This window comes from Bombyx mandarina, chromosome 13 (genome assembly GCF_030267445.1).
Source record: "Bombyx mandarina strain Sakado chromosome 13, ASM3026744v2".
NCBI lineage: Eukaryota > Metazoa > Arthropoda > Insecta > Lepidoptera > Bombycidae > Bombyx > Bombyx mandarina.
Window position 1 is genome coordinate 7715153 of NC_143220.1, and position 18005 is coordinate 7733157.

At 49.1% G+C, this 18005-nt stretch overlaps 1 protein-coding gene across 5 annotated transcripts in view; it reads right to left on the reverse strand.

Annotated features, from left to right (window-relative positions):
• Positions 1-12231: 12231 nt before the first annotated feature.
• kug (FAT atypical cadherin kugelei) overlaps positions 12232-18005 on the reverse strand; it is a 73066-nt gene continuing 67292 nt past the window's right edge. For all 5 annotated transcript variants that reach the window (XM_089732638.1, XM_089732640.1, XM_089732636.1 and 2 more), the window contains 3 exons: positions 16647-16871; positions 16461-16577; positions 12232-16383 (listed from right to left, as the gene is read on the reverse strand). In XM_089732638.1, the coding sequence (XP_089588764.1) occupies positions 16217-16383; positions 16461-16577; positions 16647-16871 (509 nt within the window). In that variant the 3' untranslated portion in view covers positions 12232-16216. The remainder of the gene's footprint in view (positions 16384-16460; positions 16578-16646; positions 16872-18005) is intronic.

An 18005-nucleotide genomic window follows, 5' to 3' on the forward strand; every position in this document is an offset into this window, starting at 1 on the left:
TGTGGCGCGGCGGCTGTGCAGGAGACCGCTTTGTGTCCGGGCTGGCCGCAGCGGAAACAAAGCCCGCTGCGGTCCACGGCCGATGGGCACCTGGCGAGGCCGTGCCCGGTGCCGAAGCACCGGAGGCATCGCCAGGGCGGGCCTTCTGTAACTGCACGTGGGCCATCACCCAGCCCACGCGCAGCCTCCCTGGTGAGTCGGCGGGCCGACCTTGTGGAGGCGTAGCCAGGAGCGTGGCCGCCTGCATAGGGCAACGCGCCCACGCAGTGAAGGCTCCAGAGTAAGAGCTTCGCAGCTCTCCCACTCTGACCTGCGTGAGGGCGCAATTGCCCTGCGATGCAATGGCGGCGGCCACTTCCTCCTTTGTGGCGCATTCATCCAGGCCCGTCACTTTGACTTCTGCCATTTTGACGGGCCTGTCTATACGCACCACTTCTGGGTCCGGCAGGATTTCACGGAGCCGGGTTGCTAGCTTGTCCGCGGCCGCACTGGTGTTGGCACCAGGACACTCCAGCAACCGGGCCCCGTTGGCGGTGTGCCGGACTCGGAGGCCACCCTCCACGCCCATGGCATCCACGTCGACGCTAGCGCGCGCCCGGGCCATCACCTCCCCATAGGTGAGGCCCTTTTCCTTGGCAGCCGGCAGCAGCTCCAATACGACAGCCGCCGACCGCGGGGCGCGCGGTTTTCTTGCCTTGCGCCCTCCCTTTCTTTTCCCTTCAGTTGCTGCTCGACCCACTACCTGGGGAGCATTGACTGTCGGAACGGGACGGGGTTAGGTACGTCTTGCGCCCTCCTTCGACCCCGCTTCACTACCGTCGTCCAGGCTGCGTCCATGTTGGACGGGGCGGGAGGCAATGGACGGGGCCGGGGGTGTTGCGCTGGCTGGGCGGCATTCACACACCCCTTTGGATTGTTGCGGCTTCTGCCAGGCCCCGCCTTCGCAGGCTGGGGCGGGGCAGAAGCAGCAGCCTGAGGCCTCTCAGGTTGGGCGGGTGTTCGTCGCCCAGCAGTCTTGGACCGTGTAGTCAGTTTGGCCGCAGTGGCGTTCGCGGGCGCCGGTGCAGCCGCGGTCTTAGGCGTTAGTGATGCTTGCGCTGGCCGCTCGTGTGCCAGCGGTGGCCTCGCGCGCACTACTGTAGAGGTGCGAGCCTCAAGAATGGCTAGGCGTCTCTTGAGGTCTTCGATCTCTTTATCTTTTTCCGCCACTATGGCCTCTTGCACTTGGGATGGTGGTGGTGGGGAAACTGAACTGCCCCGCTGTCCCCGTACACCATCAATGGCCACACGCATGGCGGCCATCTCCTCTCGCAACTTTACACTTTCCGCCCGAAGCTCTGCATTCTCACTCTGAACGCAGGCGTACAAAGCCTGTAGACTCTCCAGCTGCGACCGCAGGCCAGTTGTTTCCTCCGTGGCAGTGCGCTGGAGAAATGCCTCTAAGAGTCTACCCATGGCAGTGACCACGCAATTCAGGGCATGCACGTACGTGCCCTTTAAGGAGCCTGATTTGCTCGCCACCTTGGAGACAATATCCAGAGAGGTTTCGAAAGTTTTGTGGAGGTCAGTGGGCTCAGTCTCCATAAGGGAGCGGCACAACCGCTCAACCTCTCCCTCCCTGATTCGTTCGGCCTTCCCACAACGGGTTCTCCCGCCTCGCAGCGAGCCGGCTGCCAATCCGCCGCAGGTTATCCGAACATCCTGTTCTTTGGCAGACGACGCCGCAATAGTCGCCGTTCTTTCCTCGACCGCCAAAAACTTGGCGGGCGCGGGTTCAATTTCCGAGGAGTCGGAGGGAGCGGAAGTCACCGGTCTCTTGACCGTCTTCCGCTTCCTCCGAGTTTTCGCATCAGCGTTGGCTCTGCTGGCGAACCGTCCGGTAGTATTCCGAAGCAAAAGCGGCGACTCTCGACCACTCGACGCGTAGCCCCTCGCAGAGCTTCGTGTCGAGCGCAGTGAGAGTGCACTGTCGCAACGCTCAGGATGCACGAATAGATCTTTTTCGCGGCTCGTGCTGCCGCCTCCTTCCTCTAGGCAATTGTTGCCCCCCCAGAATACGAGGGGCAGCGTGCCTCCGATTGCTCGGAGGCACGGAGGGATTCTCCTCCCGCTGAGCGGGAGGTACCCTCCTGGGGTAATACTGTTTCACAATTGTCCATATTCATTTTTTTTTCCTTTCTTATTTAACCAGGGGTGAGGTCCCCTGGGATCAGGTGATGCCCTCGGGACTGGACTCCCTCCAGCCATTCATCCCTTCACCGGGCATCGGAGCTTGGGATTGGGGTATTTTTTATAGAGGTTTACGTCCTCGCGACCCCGTGCCTTGCGGCAGCGGCCACCGCCCCCCACTCAGTGAGGATTACGGGTTGGTCGGCAGCCCACCGAGTGCACAGGGCAACTCGGCAGACCACCGCCCCACGCTCGAAACGAGCAACCACGAAGCCACGCCGGCGAAGCGGTACCCCCCATATCTGGGGGGCGTTCCCCTGTAGCCGAAGCCGGGGACATAGCAACCAGCGGTCAGCAGCTGCGAAAATGCAGCGCTGACTCACTTCCACGACTACGGGGCACAGGGTGCCACCGCTCACGGCAGGCCGGCGAACCAGTGCCGTCGGAAGCTGCGATCTCCAGAAGGAGCACTCTTCACTTAGTGAAGAGTGTGGAGAGCGCAGTCCTTCCGCTCCTCCTAGTGCTGATTTTGGTCCGCGTCATCCGATCTCTTTCGTTGCAAAGCCTATCTAAGCTATCCTAAGCCTAACCCTAAACCTAGGACCTTAACCTACATCTAAACCTAACCCTATACCTAGGACCTTAACCTACATCTAATCTAACCCTATACCTAGGACCTTAATCTACATCTAAACCTAACCCTAAACCTAGGACCTAAACCTAAGAATCCTTGCAACGAAAAAGATCGGACGATACCTCTGGGAATGTCGCCCAGAGGATCCCGTTATCCGCCACCTACGGACGCGCCACGGTGGAAGTCCAGCAAAACTCCCCCACAGACGGAGCCCCCGGCCACGCAGAGTGCGCACCGGGGGGCCCGCCCAGGTCCCGGGAACCTAACCTAACCTAACCTAACCTAACCTAACCTAACCTAAACCTAACCCTAACCTAAACCTAACCTAAAAAGCCTAACAAGCCTAGAAGCCCACCCGTCTCCGCTGGTGAAATGTATTAAATAACCACAGCGCGAAACTTTACAATTAACGATTACGTATAATGTATGTGACACAAAAGCTGCGGGGAAACCAGTAAACGCTCTGTCTGTTGACATCAAGGTGGCTTTTTCCAACGCTTGGTGGCCGCACCTCCTGCACCGCCTTCGCGCACTGAACTTCTCCAAGAATCTATATAATTTGACCAAAAGTTACTTGGAAGACAGGGTGACCAGCCTCGTCTATAGAGACGCCACTACGGCCAAAAGCACATCGAAAGGCTGTATCCAAGGATGTATGTGGGCCTATGTTTTGGATCGTGATACTGGACGGATTACTAGAAACTGACTTACCACACAGCGCCCACATATAGGGCTTTACAGACGATGTGTTCCTCATAGTTGAGGGCCCCACCTCAGGTGTAATCCAGCAAATCACCAACAAAGCACTACAAATTATCATAAATTTGGGCGAAGAGTCGAAACTGGCTTTTGGCTCATTACACATTACACAAGACACAAGCCATAGCTTTTACTGCTTCATCGAACACCGCAAGAATCATGATAAACCAAGTGCCAACCTTTCTCCAAACAAATCAAACTCCTCGGGGTCATCTTCGACGACAAGTTAAAATTTATTGACCATTGTAAGTTCCTTATAACAAAGACGACGAAAATCTTAAAAAAAAATATTGTGCAATTTGTGAGACCGCCGTGGTGCGCACACTCCTAAAGCATCAGCAGCATTTATTACGGCTGGTCATATAGCCCATGTTTATCTATGGGGCTGGTATATGGGGCAGGGCTACAAAATTTTATTGTGTGCGCAAGGCTCTCCAGGCGTTTCAGCGCCAATTTGCTATTCTAGTAATCAGTTTTCCGCACCATATCTGCAGCAGCTTCTATCGCGCTGGTACATTTTATCCTACTGCACCTCGTCATCGCTGAGGCCAAGGAGATCCAAGACGCTAAACCCACAGGCACACTATAAGTTGAACCGAGTCATATTACTCTACGACAAAAAGTCCCTGTAAAAGACCTACTCCATCCGACAAGTCGCGTCGCCATAGAATATACCGAATCCTACACCCAGGAAGATATCGATCAACATACAAGGGAATTCCCCATAAAAATGTTTACTGACGGCAGCAAACTGGACAGCGGCGAGGTGGTTGTTCAGCCGTAATATACTTACCAAACAATAAAACTATAGTACTCAAACGGAAACTTGGACGCACTTCTGTCTTTGTCGCCGAATTGACTGCGGTTGAGACTGGACTCCAATGCTTGCAAAGGTCGCCGCTGCGCCAAGACCTTATAGTGGCAACAGACAGCAAATCTTCCCTTAAAACGCTGGAAGACCGCAGCAACCCTGATCCAACAGTCACATCGATCTCCAGTGCGCTTAAAGACCAGGCAGAACCACGGAATAAACGTGAGCTTCATGTGGGTAAATGCGCACTGTGTAATTGAGGGCAATGAACGCACTGACCAGGCAGCGAAAGAGGCTGCTACACAGAGAACCGCGACAGCGGGCATCGAATTTCCGATTTCATACGCCAAGCATACATCCGAACGAGAACGCTCGCCAAGTGGCAGGAGGAATATGAAACCGAAACAGCACAATCAGAAATATCCAAATGGCTCCAAGCTATCGCAGAAATTCGAGGGCTCCATGAGCGCGCTGGCGCAACGTCTGAAAGCGCCCAAATCTTCACCGGTCACGGATATAACAAACACTATCTCAACCGATTTAAAATAACTGATAATTCCTATTGCCCTGCCACTAAGTTAATATACAAGACAGACACTACGCACCCCATGCAACATTGTCCAACCTTTGGCAACGCCCGCTACGACCATGGGATGATCAGCAAAAAATTTAAATTTTAAAAGAGATCATAACCAAAGAAGCGCCAATACAATTTTTTATGCGTCTTATTTACTTTATTAGTAAAATTATCAAAATCAAAATGAAATTTAACCATTCATCTTCAAAATAAATAATACTTTCTGCATTACAATAATGGTGCTCACTGGTCGGTTCCAACAATTAGATTAGATACTAAGTTGTATACCCATATGAGAATGTTTAACTAAAATGCCTAGAAATAAAACCCGATCGTATAATATTCCCTCTGGCAGAGTCCTGGGACTGGGAGAGTACTGGGACATTTTCTATCTCAATTTCAGGGCTCAGTTAAGGTCCATTAGTCATTAAGCAAATGTGGTGTAGGGCAGCACAAGAGACTATAACAGGTATTGCATATATTTGGTGTACCTACTGTTTTGTAATATTCTAGGCAAACAAGCAAAGCGTCTCTTTAATAAACAATTATTTTTTTTTTTTTTTTATGATTGAAAGTTTACTGGTGGCCCGAAAGCCTTTCCAGTTTCACCAGGACACGTGGGCGAGCAAAGGCTCAGCCAGGAGAGGTGGGATTTGCTAACAGCTACCCGAGCGCCTCCGAAGGAGACCTAACAGCTCAAGAGTAGCTGCTTCGCGAATGAATCTACTACCGGATCGGAATCGCGACCCGCTGAGAAGATCCGGCGAGAAACTCAGCGGGCTGATGCATGGGTTAGGTTGCACGTCGACCTCTTTGTCGAGTTCGACGAGTACGGTTACCGGGGTCCCTAAGCCTGCCCCTAGTATTAGAGCTGAAGGCATCTAATGCAAAGGTTATTGGATCTGATGGATCCGTAAGGACGTGTCTAGGGCGTCGACGGTGACTGGCTCCTGCATGATCAGGATTCGGGGAGTAGTCAGCGGCGGCAACGATAAGGCGATTATCATGACGCATAGCCTTATCGAAGTATCGTTCCGACGCTGACTTCATGTATTTCCGAATTGATTCGAGGCCCAGGTCGTCGTGTAGGTCAACGTTCCTCACGAACCACGGAGCCCCGACAGCTAACCTGCAAAAGCGGGATTGTAGGGATTGGAGGGTGTCTATGTGTGTGCGGGCCGCGTGAGCGAACACCACACTCGCGTAAGTCATGACGGGCCTTATGCAAGTTTTGTAAAGTGTCACCTTGTTCCTAAGGGACATTTTACTCCGCTTACAGATCATGGGGTAGAGTCTACCGAGAATAAACGCGGCACGGTCACGGACTGATTTTATATGCGGGCGGAATGTCATCGATGCATCCAGGGTAACGCCCAGGTACTTGACCTTCCTGGCCCAGGGTATGGGTTGTCTAAAGAGAGTAATCGGGGGTGTGAGATTCCTCCTCCTAATCCGGGAAGAAATCCGTGTGGAGCTTCCCCTCTGAAATAGCACCGCAGTACTTTTCGCTGGGTTGATGTCTATGCGCCATTTTCGGAACCACTGTCCTAGGGCTAGGGCTGCGCTCTGAAGCTTCTTCGTGATTAGGGACTTATTTCTACTAGAATAGTAAACAGTCGTGTCGTCGGCGAATAAAGCTAAATGGGTCGGCGGCGACCGGGGAATATCGTTGACGAATAAGCTAAATAGGAGGGGTGAGAGGACAGAGCCTTGCGGGACTCCAGCTGTGAGAGGTCGTGGGGAGGAGCGGGTTCCCTCGACTCGATATCGAAAAGAGCGGTTCGACAAGAAGTCCCGTATGATGAGCACGAGACTATCCGGCACGCCCATGTTGAATAGTTTGAAAATCAAACCGTTGTGCCAGACTTTGTCGAACGCTTTTGCGACGTCGAAGAAGAGAGCTCCCGTGTATAACGGTTTTGGTCGATTAAGCCCCACAAGAATATGCTCCGTGAGGCGGTGCACCTGTTGAACGCATGAGTGATTTGTACGGAATCCGAATTGTTCATCGATGAGAATGCCCTTTGATGAGACGAAGTCTCTGAGGCGTTTGTAGAGCAGACGCTCATACAGTTTGCCTAGAGACATGAGGAGGCTAATCGGGCGATAGCTCGTCGGATGATTTTTTGGTTTACCGGGTTTATGTATGCCGATAACGTCCGCTTCTTTCCACACCGCGGGAAAGATACAGTTCGCCATAGCGGCATTGAAAATAGATGCCAACATCACGATGAGTTGGACGGGTAGAAGTTTAATAACGCAGTTAGATATACCGTCGGAACCGGGAGCCTTGCGAGGACGTAGGTCTTTGATCAAGTCTTTAACTTCCATCGGGGTGACGGGTGGTAACGCATCCGAGGGTGGCAAGGAGGCTCTGCGTTCTACCTCACTGTCTACTAATTCTACATGAACAGGGTCCACGGATTGAGTGCTGGGCGTGCACTGGGTTTGCAATGTATCGGCCAGCAGCTCTGCTTTTTCGTCATCATCAAAGGTCGCGAGTCGGCCTGAGGGGCCTACGAGAGGGGCATAGTTACTACCGTATCCGATTTGAGAGTACGAGCTAAGCGGTAGTAAGACCTTTGGGAGGGCGCGAGTCCTTCTAAGAAATCAGACCATCTGGCATCTCGGACTTCGGCGATGCGAGACTTTACGTCGCGTTGTAGGGCACGCATTCGAGTACGATTATCCGCGGTAGGATACCTGTCGTAGGCCCGTATCGAGGCGTTCTTAGCTCTAAGGAGTTCCCTAATATCGTCGGACAATTTGAAGCGGTGAAGGAAGTCCTCCGCTACAACTTGTTTCGATGACCTATCTAATGTCGAGGTGATGTGTGATGTTAAGATGTCTATTGCTTCAGCGGTATCCTGAGGAGACGGGGTAGAGTCCGGGTTAAACGGGAGCGATGGTGGATCAGATTCAGCCAGGCTGATGCCCAGCGTGTACCAATCCACCACAGTCCTCGTGACGGGAACGGAATCGGGAGCGCGACCGAGCTTCATAACGACGGGACGGTGGTCTGAATCTAACTCTGAAACTACTTCGATCGAGTGTAAGCGCAGAGTTACGTTTTTTAATAACGCTATGTCGAGTATATCCGGGCGATGCGCGATATTTAGCGGGTAGTGAGTCGGGGTTAACGGAGCGACGATATCGAAGGCGAGATCATCGACTAACGCGTCAAGCCGCCTGCCATTCGGGGTTGTGGTGTGTGAGTTCCACCTGATGTGTTTACAATTTAGGTCGCCCGCCAGAATGACAGAGCTCCCCATACCGAGCAGCGCCTCGATATCACTGCTTAGAACGATCTTATCCGGTGGAAGATAAACGGACGCTATAACGATCGGCGCGTGTCCCGTCAGTGAGATTCGGCACACTGATGCTTCGATATTAGCGAGCGCGGGAGGATCGAGCGGGACGCAATGCAGGGCTCTTCTATAGTAAATGACGGTACCACCACCACGGGCAGAGAGCCTGTCGTTCCTGACCATGTTATAGTTCGCGATTTTAGGGTCACGGCGCGCGGGCTTAAGTAGGGTCTCCTGCACTAAAAAGATATCAATTTGATGGTCACGCAAAAAGTCAGAAACCTGATCACGTTGATTTGTGAGACCGTAAGCGTTAAAAAATCCTATCGTCACGGATAGGGGCTTTATTTTACTTGTATACGCCATTGATTACCGGCGGAGTGAGGGGAGGACGTACGTATTTAATGACGCGTATACGTCGGCGTATTCCTGCACAACGGCGATAAAGTGTTGTGCAGTGGAGGCAGCGCGAATGGCGTCGCCCAAAGCGTTAACGCGCTCAAAGTTGATCGACTGAAAGAAGTCGATCGCTAAAGCGAGATTTTCGGACGCGGTCGGAGGGCAAGTTGCGGGAGAGGGACGAGTCGCGGGGGCGGGACGAATCGCGGAGGAGGGAGTTGTAGCCGTGTTCGTGTACGGTAGCGGTTTCGCCCAGGCCGAGACACTGGGCACCGCTGCCGGAACGAACGCTGGCTTAGCCTGCGGCGCAGAGGGTGCCGAGGCTTTGATGTCTGGGCCGGAAGCTCGGAGGCGGTTTTGGCGGGCGACGCGGCGATTTATTTTCGGGGCTCGGGGGCATCCGCGGTAATTTGCGGGGTGACCCTGTGTTCGACACAGGACGCAGCTAGGTGGTTCCGTCGCGGTTTTTTGATCGCGAGTGCATAGGGCCGTGGCGTGATCGCCTAAACATTTGACGCATCGGGGGCGCGCGTGACAGTTACGGGAAGAGTGCCCATATAATTGACAGTTATGGCACTGGCTAGGAGTGCCTTTTTTATGGGGGGCTTCGACAGCGATACCAGAGAGCCTACAAACGGTCTGTGTGTTAAAGATTTTCTTACCCTCGGGGGTAGGCTGGAGAGCGACTAGAACCATATTATATGGCTCCCTACCGCGACCGGTGTGCATACGGTGCACAGAATTCACTGGTAGGCCTTGTTCTAACAGGTCGACTTTTACGAGCTCTACATCTAACTCTTTAGGGATTCCGCGTATTACAACGCGGAGTTCCCGCTCCTCCTGAAGCGTATAAGTGTGGAAGCTTATACGCTCCTTACGGAGGTAAGAGGTGAGGGCCCTATGGTCATCAGATGAATGCACCTTTATTTGGATGCCGTTCGCGAGGTTACGGGCATTCGTGAAATTGATATTTTTGGCCTTAAGGGCCAGGGAAACTCGTTCCCAAGCTGCCTTCTCTTGAAGGATTACCGGAGGAGGGGACTGAGTTTTATTTTGTGCCACCGGACGCGGCGATGGACTGGCACGGGCTGGAGGCGCAACGGGAGTCTGGGGGCGGGGGCGCGACGCGTTCGCGGCTTTGCTAATTTTAGCGGCCGCGGGAATTCGAGACTCCGCGGCACGCTTCTTACCCTTTTGTACCAGGGTAAATCCATCCGTCGATGAGGCGGGGGCGAGGTCGACCTCCATCTCCGAGTCAGAATCGGAGGACGAGGAGGCGGGCGCAGGTGACCTACGAGTAGGTGTTTTGGAGGGCGCGACGGAGGCCGCGGATGATCGCGCTGCTGGAACGGTGACCACGGCGGACGACGCAGCAGTTTTACTCGCCAGTATAGGCGACGCGGGAACGGCAGGCACGACGGAGGCTGCGGTGCTCGATGTAGAAGCTTTGCACGCAGGTACAGGCGACGCAGGAGCAGCCAGCTCGGCGGAGTCCACGAGAGGGCTCGCGGTGTGATCGGCCTTGAAGGCCTGAAACTCGGAAATGAGCTTTGGGTAGCGAAGCCGGAGAAATTCCGCAAATACAGCGTCCATGATGGCTACGTGCCCAGGTGGGGCTACCCTGGGTCTTAGAAAACACTCGCCTTGCGGCGAGGCCCCAACTTCTCGGACCTGAGCGGTTCTATTGAACACAGGTGGCGATGCGGCACGATTACTACAGGACAAAGAAAAAACACAACAAAACGGAAATAACAAAAAGAAACAAAACAATAAAACACTTCCAGGAAGACAGTTTGTCGGCAGATGTACCACGAACACAGAAATAGCAAAAGGAAACAAAACAAATAAAAACTTCCAGGAAAAACACTTGGTCGGCAGATGTACCACGAACACAGGCCGCGCGAACAATGGCCGGGCTAACAAAAGCCGGGCGAACAAAGGCCGGGCAATCGAGTGGTCGATGAGCACGTCCGCACGTGACGGGTGCCTCTATCGGAATGAAACCATTTAAATGGCTAATGAGAGTTTTAGAGCTACATAAAATAAATCCCATACTTCGCTCCTTTCTTAGCTCATGCATGGGTCAATAGTCTACGTTTCTTAGTCAACCAGGTCAGATGACTTCTTCTGCTGCCCCGAATTTAATAAGGATTAAGTGGGTTTTCTTCAGGGCAACAGTCTGAGTCCTTTGGGGTTTTGTTTGGCGCTCAATCCTTTAAGTTCATTACTTAAAGTTTCAACGCCTGGTTACCGACTTCGTAGAGGAGCTTACGCATATTTCCTGTCCATGGATGAACTCAAATTATTTGCTTCTAAAAAAAACTGGACCTAACGAGTTTTAAAATAGCCGACAATTTAGGTAAAACCATTGGCATGGAATTGGTTGTTGATAAATGTGTTCATAGATGTACAGAGAGGTAAAGTTGTAAACTCAGATTGCTTACAACTTAACTACAGTAAAGTCCTCAAATCAATCAGTGATACCTCAGTTATCCTCGATACTGCGCACATTGTGAGGTTTCTCACTCTGGAATCCTAGCAACTGGTGGTTTGTGTTGTAGATACCACCTTCAGCGGCAATTTTTTTTATATTGTTTTTTTTTATTATTTTAAAAAAATATTGTATAATTATTAATATTTATTAATTAATAATATTATAACAATAATTAAAGAGCGGACGGTTAGCGTGATATGGACATCTGATGCGTAGAGAGAAGATGCATGTGGCTAGGAGATGTATGTAAATGGTAGTGCAAAGTAGAAGGGGAAGAGGTCGACCGAAGAAGACATGGATGGAGTGTGTGAATGATGATATGAGAGAGAGAGAGAAGTGAGTGTTGAGATGACAGCTGATAGAAGAGAAAAATTCGCTGTGCCGACCCCATCTAGTGGGATAAGGTGGAGATAAATAAGAAGAAGAAAGATATTATAAAAAAAAGTGAGTGCATTGAGAAGAATGACGTAGGTTATTTTTAAGTTGTTGTCGTTACGGGTCTGGTCACTGGTCAATAATTAACATAAGAAAATAAATCTTAATTGATATGTTTCTTTTTTTAATGCTTATACAGGTGGACGTACTCACGGCTCACCTGATAACTTGACATCAACAACGTAACTACCACCCATTAAATTACATACACCATGTAGTCACTACCCACCTTGAGACATGAGTCGTAAGTCTCAGTTCTATAGTGCACCCTTCTAACCGAGCCGCATTACTACTTCAGGGCAGAAATAGGCAAGGTAGTGGTATCCACCTGTGCGGGTTCACAACACGCCCTACCACCAGCAAAACGAGAGTTGTGATAATTTCCGGTGCAGTGGAAAAGGCCTCATGTAATCACTCTCAGGAAGTCTCAAAGAAGAACACAGAGCAAAACCATACAATCCAAAAGGGCTGTTCACAGGTTCAGTTGAGTTCGCAAGAGGTGCGGTTGTCGCGAGCCACGAGCTCCGCGCCGAGCCGCCTGCGCCACGCCCGACAGAGCCGGGCGGACAGAAATATGCAACCATCATTTATAAATCTAGATCAACGTGTAGTGAATTGTGGATTTTGATTAAATGAAACAAAAGGTAAAGTTTATAGTTTATTAGTCTGGTAAAACTTATACAACAATGATCACTCAATAACAAGGAATGACCCGGCGCGAGTCCCGGGACTCCTTACGTACAAAAATAGATCCGGCACGCGCCGGGATATGCACTCGCGCTCTCTCGCTCGCACTCACTCACCGACACGTCTCATCTTTCGCTCGCACACTACACAGATCATTATTATTATACAGTAAAGATAGTAGGCACGTTATTTGTTTAAAATAACTTAGAGCTAGGTTACAACTAATATTTACAATGTGTTATACTCGTACAGTAAAAGCTCCTTATTTGCGCTTCCCTCACTCGCATTTTCACTTATCGCGGATTAAAAATTAAATAAAATAGTATCGCCACTATATTGGTTCCGCCTTGGTCACAAGCCGCCTCCGTCGCGGTCGGCGATTTTGAGAATGTAAATAAATAGAATGAAATCAACCTTATTACTGTATGCGTACTGTATGTATCTCCTATAATCACATATATGTAAATGACCAATCCATATTCACGGTTTCTGTATTCGCGACACAATTACGGAACATATACCCCGCGAATAAAGAGCTTTTACTGTACGTGTATGCGCACACACCCACACACGCCGAGAACTGTACATCGCCGTGCCGTATACATAAACCCTGTTATATCTGAACGGTGACGTCACACACGGCGCGTGCACTGCTGCGTGCGTGCGTGCGTGCGTGCGTGGAGGAGGTGTTGGAAGGGCGGAGGATATCATGTCGTACACGAAATACTTTCTGTCTCTCATTTTAAGCGCTCCGCAGGAATATTTCATTAAGTGGTGTAATCTTAACATATGTAATTTTGTGCGTTGCGTCTGGGTATATGTAAGAGATTAAGTTTATAGTTTATGTTACTTATAATTTTCTAAGTTAGGTAGTCTAGTTTTTGGCCTTATTAGTATTATGGAGGGGCTACCGTAGTCTAGAGATAGTACACGGACGATGTCGCGTTATTTTGAAACATACACAAGTGCGACTAAAGTCTAAATTGCACTTGTATCTAGTCTAATCTTCAAACTGGAATGCGGTAACAGCGCGGCGGACTGCGCGGTACAATGGACAGGACGGCGGTGGTGGCTCATCGCGCCGCGGTCGCGCCGTGAACAACGCGTTAAGTAACAAATAAACTCGACTGAAACATTCGTTTTAGGAATTTATTGGAGATTTTCTTCTAAATAATAAATTTCGTTCAAAGCCTTAAAGCAGGACAATTCGATGGATAAAGGTTTATTAGGTCACTCTTAAACCAAAATTAGGACGTTTAGAACAAACATTCAAACTTGAGATTGAAAGACAACTCTGCATGTTACAAATCTAGATAACCGTCCTTTGCCTTTAGCAGGAAATGAGTTGTTGCGCCTTGCCTTTGATTTAGCAGAAACATTTCAAATTCCTCACAGGTTTAACAAAGACAAACGAATGGCAAGAAAAGCTTTTTTTTTGAGAGTTTAAGAAAAGAAATTCAGATGTGGTACTAACAACTCCTGAGGCAACAAGCTTGGTGCGTTCTACAGGTTTCGATAAACCTCAAGTTAAACGATTTTATGACCTCCTCATGAGCAATTTAATTTTCAAGCTTCCCAAATTTACAATGCTGACGAGACTGGAGTCTCGATTGTCCATAAAAATGATAAAGTTTGGTCAGTGAAAGGTAAACACCAGGTTGGAGAAAACTCGCTTCTGCTGAAAGAGGACGTAACATTACATACATGTACATGTCCTGATTTCTATGCGTGCTTCTGCACATTATGCGTGATCACTTTGTACCCCTACGTTCATTTTTCCTCGAAAGAAAATTGATGAGAATGGCCGGCTTATAATTTGCGCACCACCTGAAAGTCTGGGTATTGCCTCCGAAAGCAGATGGATGAATGCGGATATATTTTTGCAGTGGTTTCAACATTTTAAGAAACATGGTCACCCAACAGAAGCTCGCCCTATTCTACTAATATTAGATGGACAAAATAGCCACAAAGATCTTATTGTAGATTTTATTGAATATGCTAAAGACAATCACATTTACATGCTGAGCACACCATCCCATACGACACATAAGATTCAGCCATTAGACCGTGTATTTTTCAAACCTTTTAAACAGGCTTATGGATCAACAAGTGCATCATGGATGCGTCAGTACCCGGGTGCTCGACTAACAGATTATGACGTTGCTGGAATGACAATTGTTATAGCGTTTATCAAAGCTGCTAGATTAGAGATAGCCCAAAGTGGTTTCCGTTGCACAGGTATCCAGCCCTGTAATCGATACGTGTTTTCAGATCTTGACTTTTTAAGTTCTGCGTTAACTGAGATACCAATTGAAGCTAGATCTAGTGAATTAATAAACCCTACTCCTAGTTCTGCAGCACCTGAAATTGGACCAGCACCGTCAAATAGTGCATTAACTGTATCGTCAGCTACCATCGAGCTTCAGCAAGCAATACCAACCATAAACCAACCAACCAACGACTAGCGTTTCCAACTTACAAGAAGCAGTACCAAGTGCAAGTGTTGATGTTGAGAATATTAACGATGTGCTTAAGGACTTGTCACCTCTTCCGAATGCCTCAAAAAAACGACTGACAGTTCAAAGAAGAAGAACAAAAAGAACAAACAAGAAAGAACAAAAAAGTGAAATTGACGCCTTCGCTATAAAAAGGAATTAATGGAGAAGGCCAAAGACACCAAGGCTGCGGTAAAGGTCAAGAGAAACATGAAAACGGGAGTAAAAGTTAAAAAGGTTGCATCTCAGCCAGATTCGCAACGACGGAGAGTCAGGAGACGGAATGCAATATTTGCAGTGAAACATTCGATGAGGATTGGATCCAATGCAAAATATGTGAGGACTGGGCTCACGAAGCATGTTTTTTTTTTTATTGCCTTAGATGGGTGGGCGAGCTCACAGCCCATCTGGTGTTAAGTGGTTACTGGAGCCCATAGACATCTACAATGTAAATGCGCCACCCACCTTGAGATATAAGTTCTAAGGTCTCAGTATAGTTACAACGGCTGCCCCACCCTTCAAACCGAAACGCATTACTGCTTCACGGCAGAAATAGGCGGGGTGGTGGTACCTAGCCGTGCGGAACAAGAGGTCCAACCACCAGTACCATAAAAAAAAACTTAGCAAATTATACGTGAAATTAATTCTACTATTCTGTTACGAAGCTCTATCTAAGCTGAACATTTCAAAATGAAATGGCTTTTCATAATATAATAATTTACCTTACGATATGGCATGGCAGCACACGTTTTGTTTATGTAACATGATTTCTATCTATTTTATCAAATAAATGTGATAACTTGTCCAGCATCCCGCCTATTGTTGCCGCGGAGTGGTCCCGTGTGCCGACTCGGTGGATAACGAATAGACAACAACATGGATGGATAACACACTGAGTATTGTTTGATGTGTACCAGGGGACTGCGAGTACATACATATGCATGTACTCGCAGTGTACAGAGCACCCCCCCCCTCCCCCCGCCCCGCTCGCAGGCCAACTCCTCATCACGAGCACGATACAATTTGTATTGACAACAGTTTTTCAAACTTTATATACATATTTCGTTAATATTTAATGTAGATATTATCTAAGACTCCTCTATTTACAATCCGTCCGTGGGTCGAGGGGCACAGCGGGCACGTCGCCGCACTGTGCCGCCGGTCCGCAGCACTTGTCCTATTTTTGCACATTGCATAGTCATCGTAACGTGAATACATTCAATAGAAAAAGAGTTCATGTAATATTTTTATCTTTTCAATGAAGAAGGAAGAGGTTCTGCGACTTCGCTGCCTGTTGACGACGTTTCCCATTCAAATCCTTTGAATCAGTCCGTAAAACGTTGAGATCAGTTCCCCGGGCTGCAGAGGTACCGCGTCGGGGGGCGGGCCGGGGGGCTCGTGGCGGGGGCGTGCTAGAGGCCGCGGGCGGGGCGCGGCGCTCTCCGCCGTCACACGTCCGTGTGCCGCGGCCCCCCTCGCGCCGCCCCCCGCCCCGCGCCCCGCCCCGCGCACGCCGGCTCGGGCTCGGCGTCCGACTCCTCGATCTCGCACAGGTGCGCCGAGAGCCCGCTGTCAGAATCGGCATCGTCACCGCCGAGCAACGAGTTGCGTTCTTCTGCAAAAAAGATAATTTAAAAGGTAAAGATTAAGTTTTGAGGTGTAGATTCAGACGAACGAGGTGAGAGCGCTCACCCAGCATCGTGATGAGGCTGGAGGCGTCCGGCTCGCGGACGGACCGCGCCCGGAGCGGCTCCGAGTCGGACGAGGCGCGCGGCAGGTACGCGTCCGGGTGCACCAGGTACGCGCTCACTGGAACGACATTGACTTCATTAACGAACGGTTGGAGGGACGAGGCGCGGAGTCCGGCGACACACCTACCGTCCAGCGGGTCGTCGGGCGCGGAGTCGGTGTGGGGGGGCGAGGCGGGCAGCGAGGGGGGCAGCGAGGGCGGCGAGGAGGAGTCGGGGCGCTCGGAGCCGGCGACCACCTCGCTGATGCCGGGCAGCGCGCCGCCGCACCAGTCCGAGCAGTCCCAGTGGTAGCCGCCCACCAGGTGCGGCTCCATCGCGCGGGGACGGCTCCGAACCCGAGACCCTTTCAAGTCTATAAAGATGTTGTGTTATAAGTAAGCAAAGATAAGAAGGCAGCTGTCCCAATGGATGTTTTAAAAATTGTGATTATTTGTCAATTATTAACAAAAACTTCCATTAAATTTACTACTATCCTTAACTCAGATGACACATTATTGTACATAGTTATTAAATCAAATCAAATCAAAAAAGTTTTATTCAACATAAATGAAAGTACATACTTGTTGAACGTCAAAAGAATTACCGCCAATTCACAAGAATTAGCCTCCGTCCTGAGAAGAATTGGCAAGAAACTCAGCGGGCATGTTTTTTTTTTTTTTTTTTTAAATATTAGATTTTTATTTTTATTTTAAATATTATTATTTTTTTAAATATTCATATTACAATAAGTAATTATAACATAACAATTTTACAATATTGAAATTCCCGGAGCGAGCAACTCATTCCCACTTTGTGCAATCTTCTAGATAATCATTGACTTTATAGTAAGCTTTATTGCACAGATGTTCTTTAATAGTTTTCTTAAACCTATGTATATGTAGGTTCTGAACATCTTGTGGGATTTTGTTGTACAGGCGCACAGACAAACACCCGAATGAATTTCGTATCTTATGTAACCTACTCATCGGCACAACAAGCTTGTGTTTGTTCCTAGTATTTTTATTATGTATGTCCGACATCTTAGGAAACTCCTCAATATGTTTACGAACATACATCAAATTTTCAAAGATGTACTGGGATGGCATAGTGAGAACTTTAATTTCTTTAAATTTTTCCCTCAGGGATTCCCTTGAGTGCATGTTATAAATAGCACGTATAGCTCTTTTCTGCAGAATAAATATCATTTCTACATCGGCCGCATTGCCCCATAGCAAAATGCCATAGGACATGACACTGTGGAAGTAACTAAAGTAAACTAAACGAGCCGTGTCCGCGTTTGTTAACATTCTCATTTTTTTTACTGCGTATGCTGCAGAGCTGAGCTTACTCGCCAATTTATGAATATGAGGTCCCCACTGCAGTTTGGAGTCCACTGTTATACCAAGAAATACGGTTGACTCAACAAGCTCCAATGATTCCTCAGAAACAATTACATTACTATCTACTTGTCTCACATTTAAAGATGATTTAATACATTTTAAAGTAA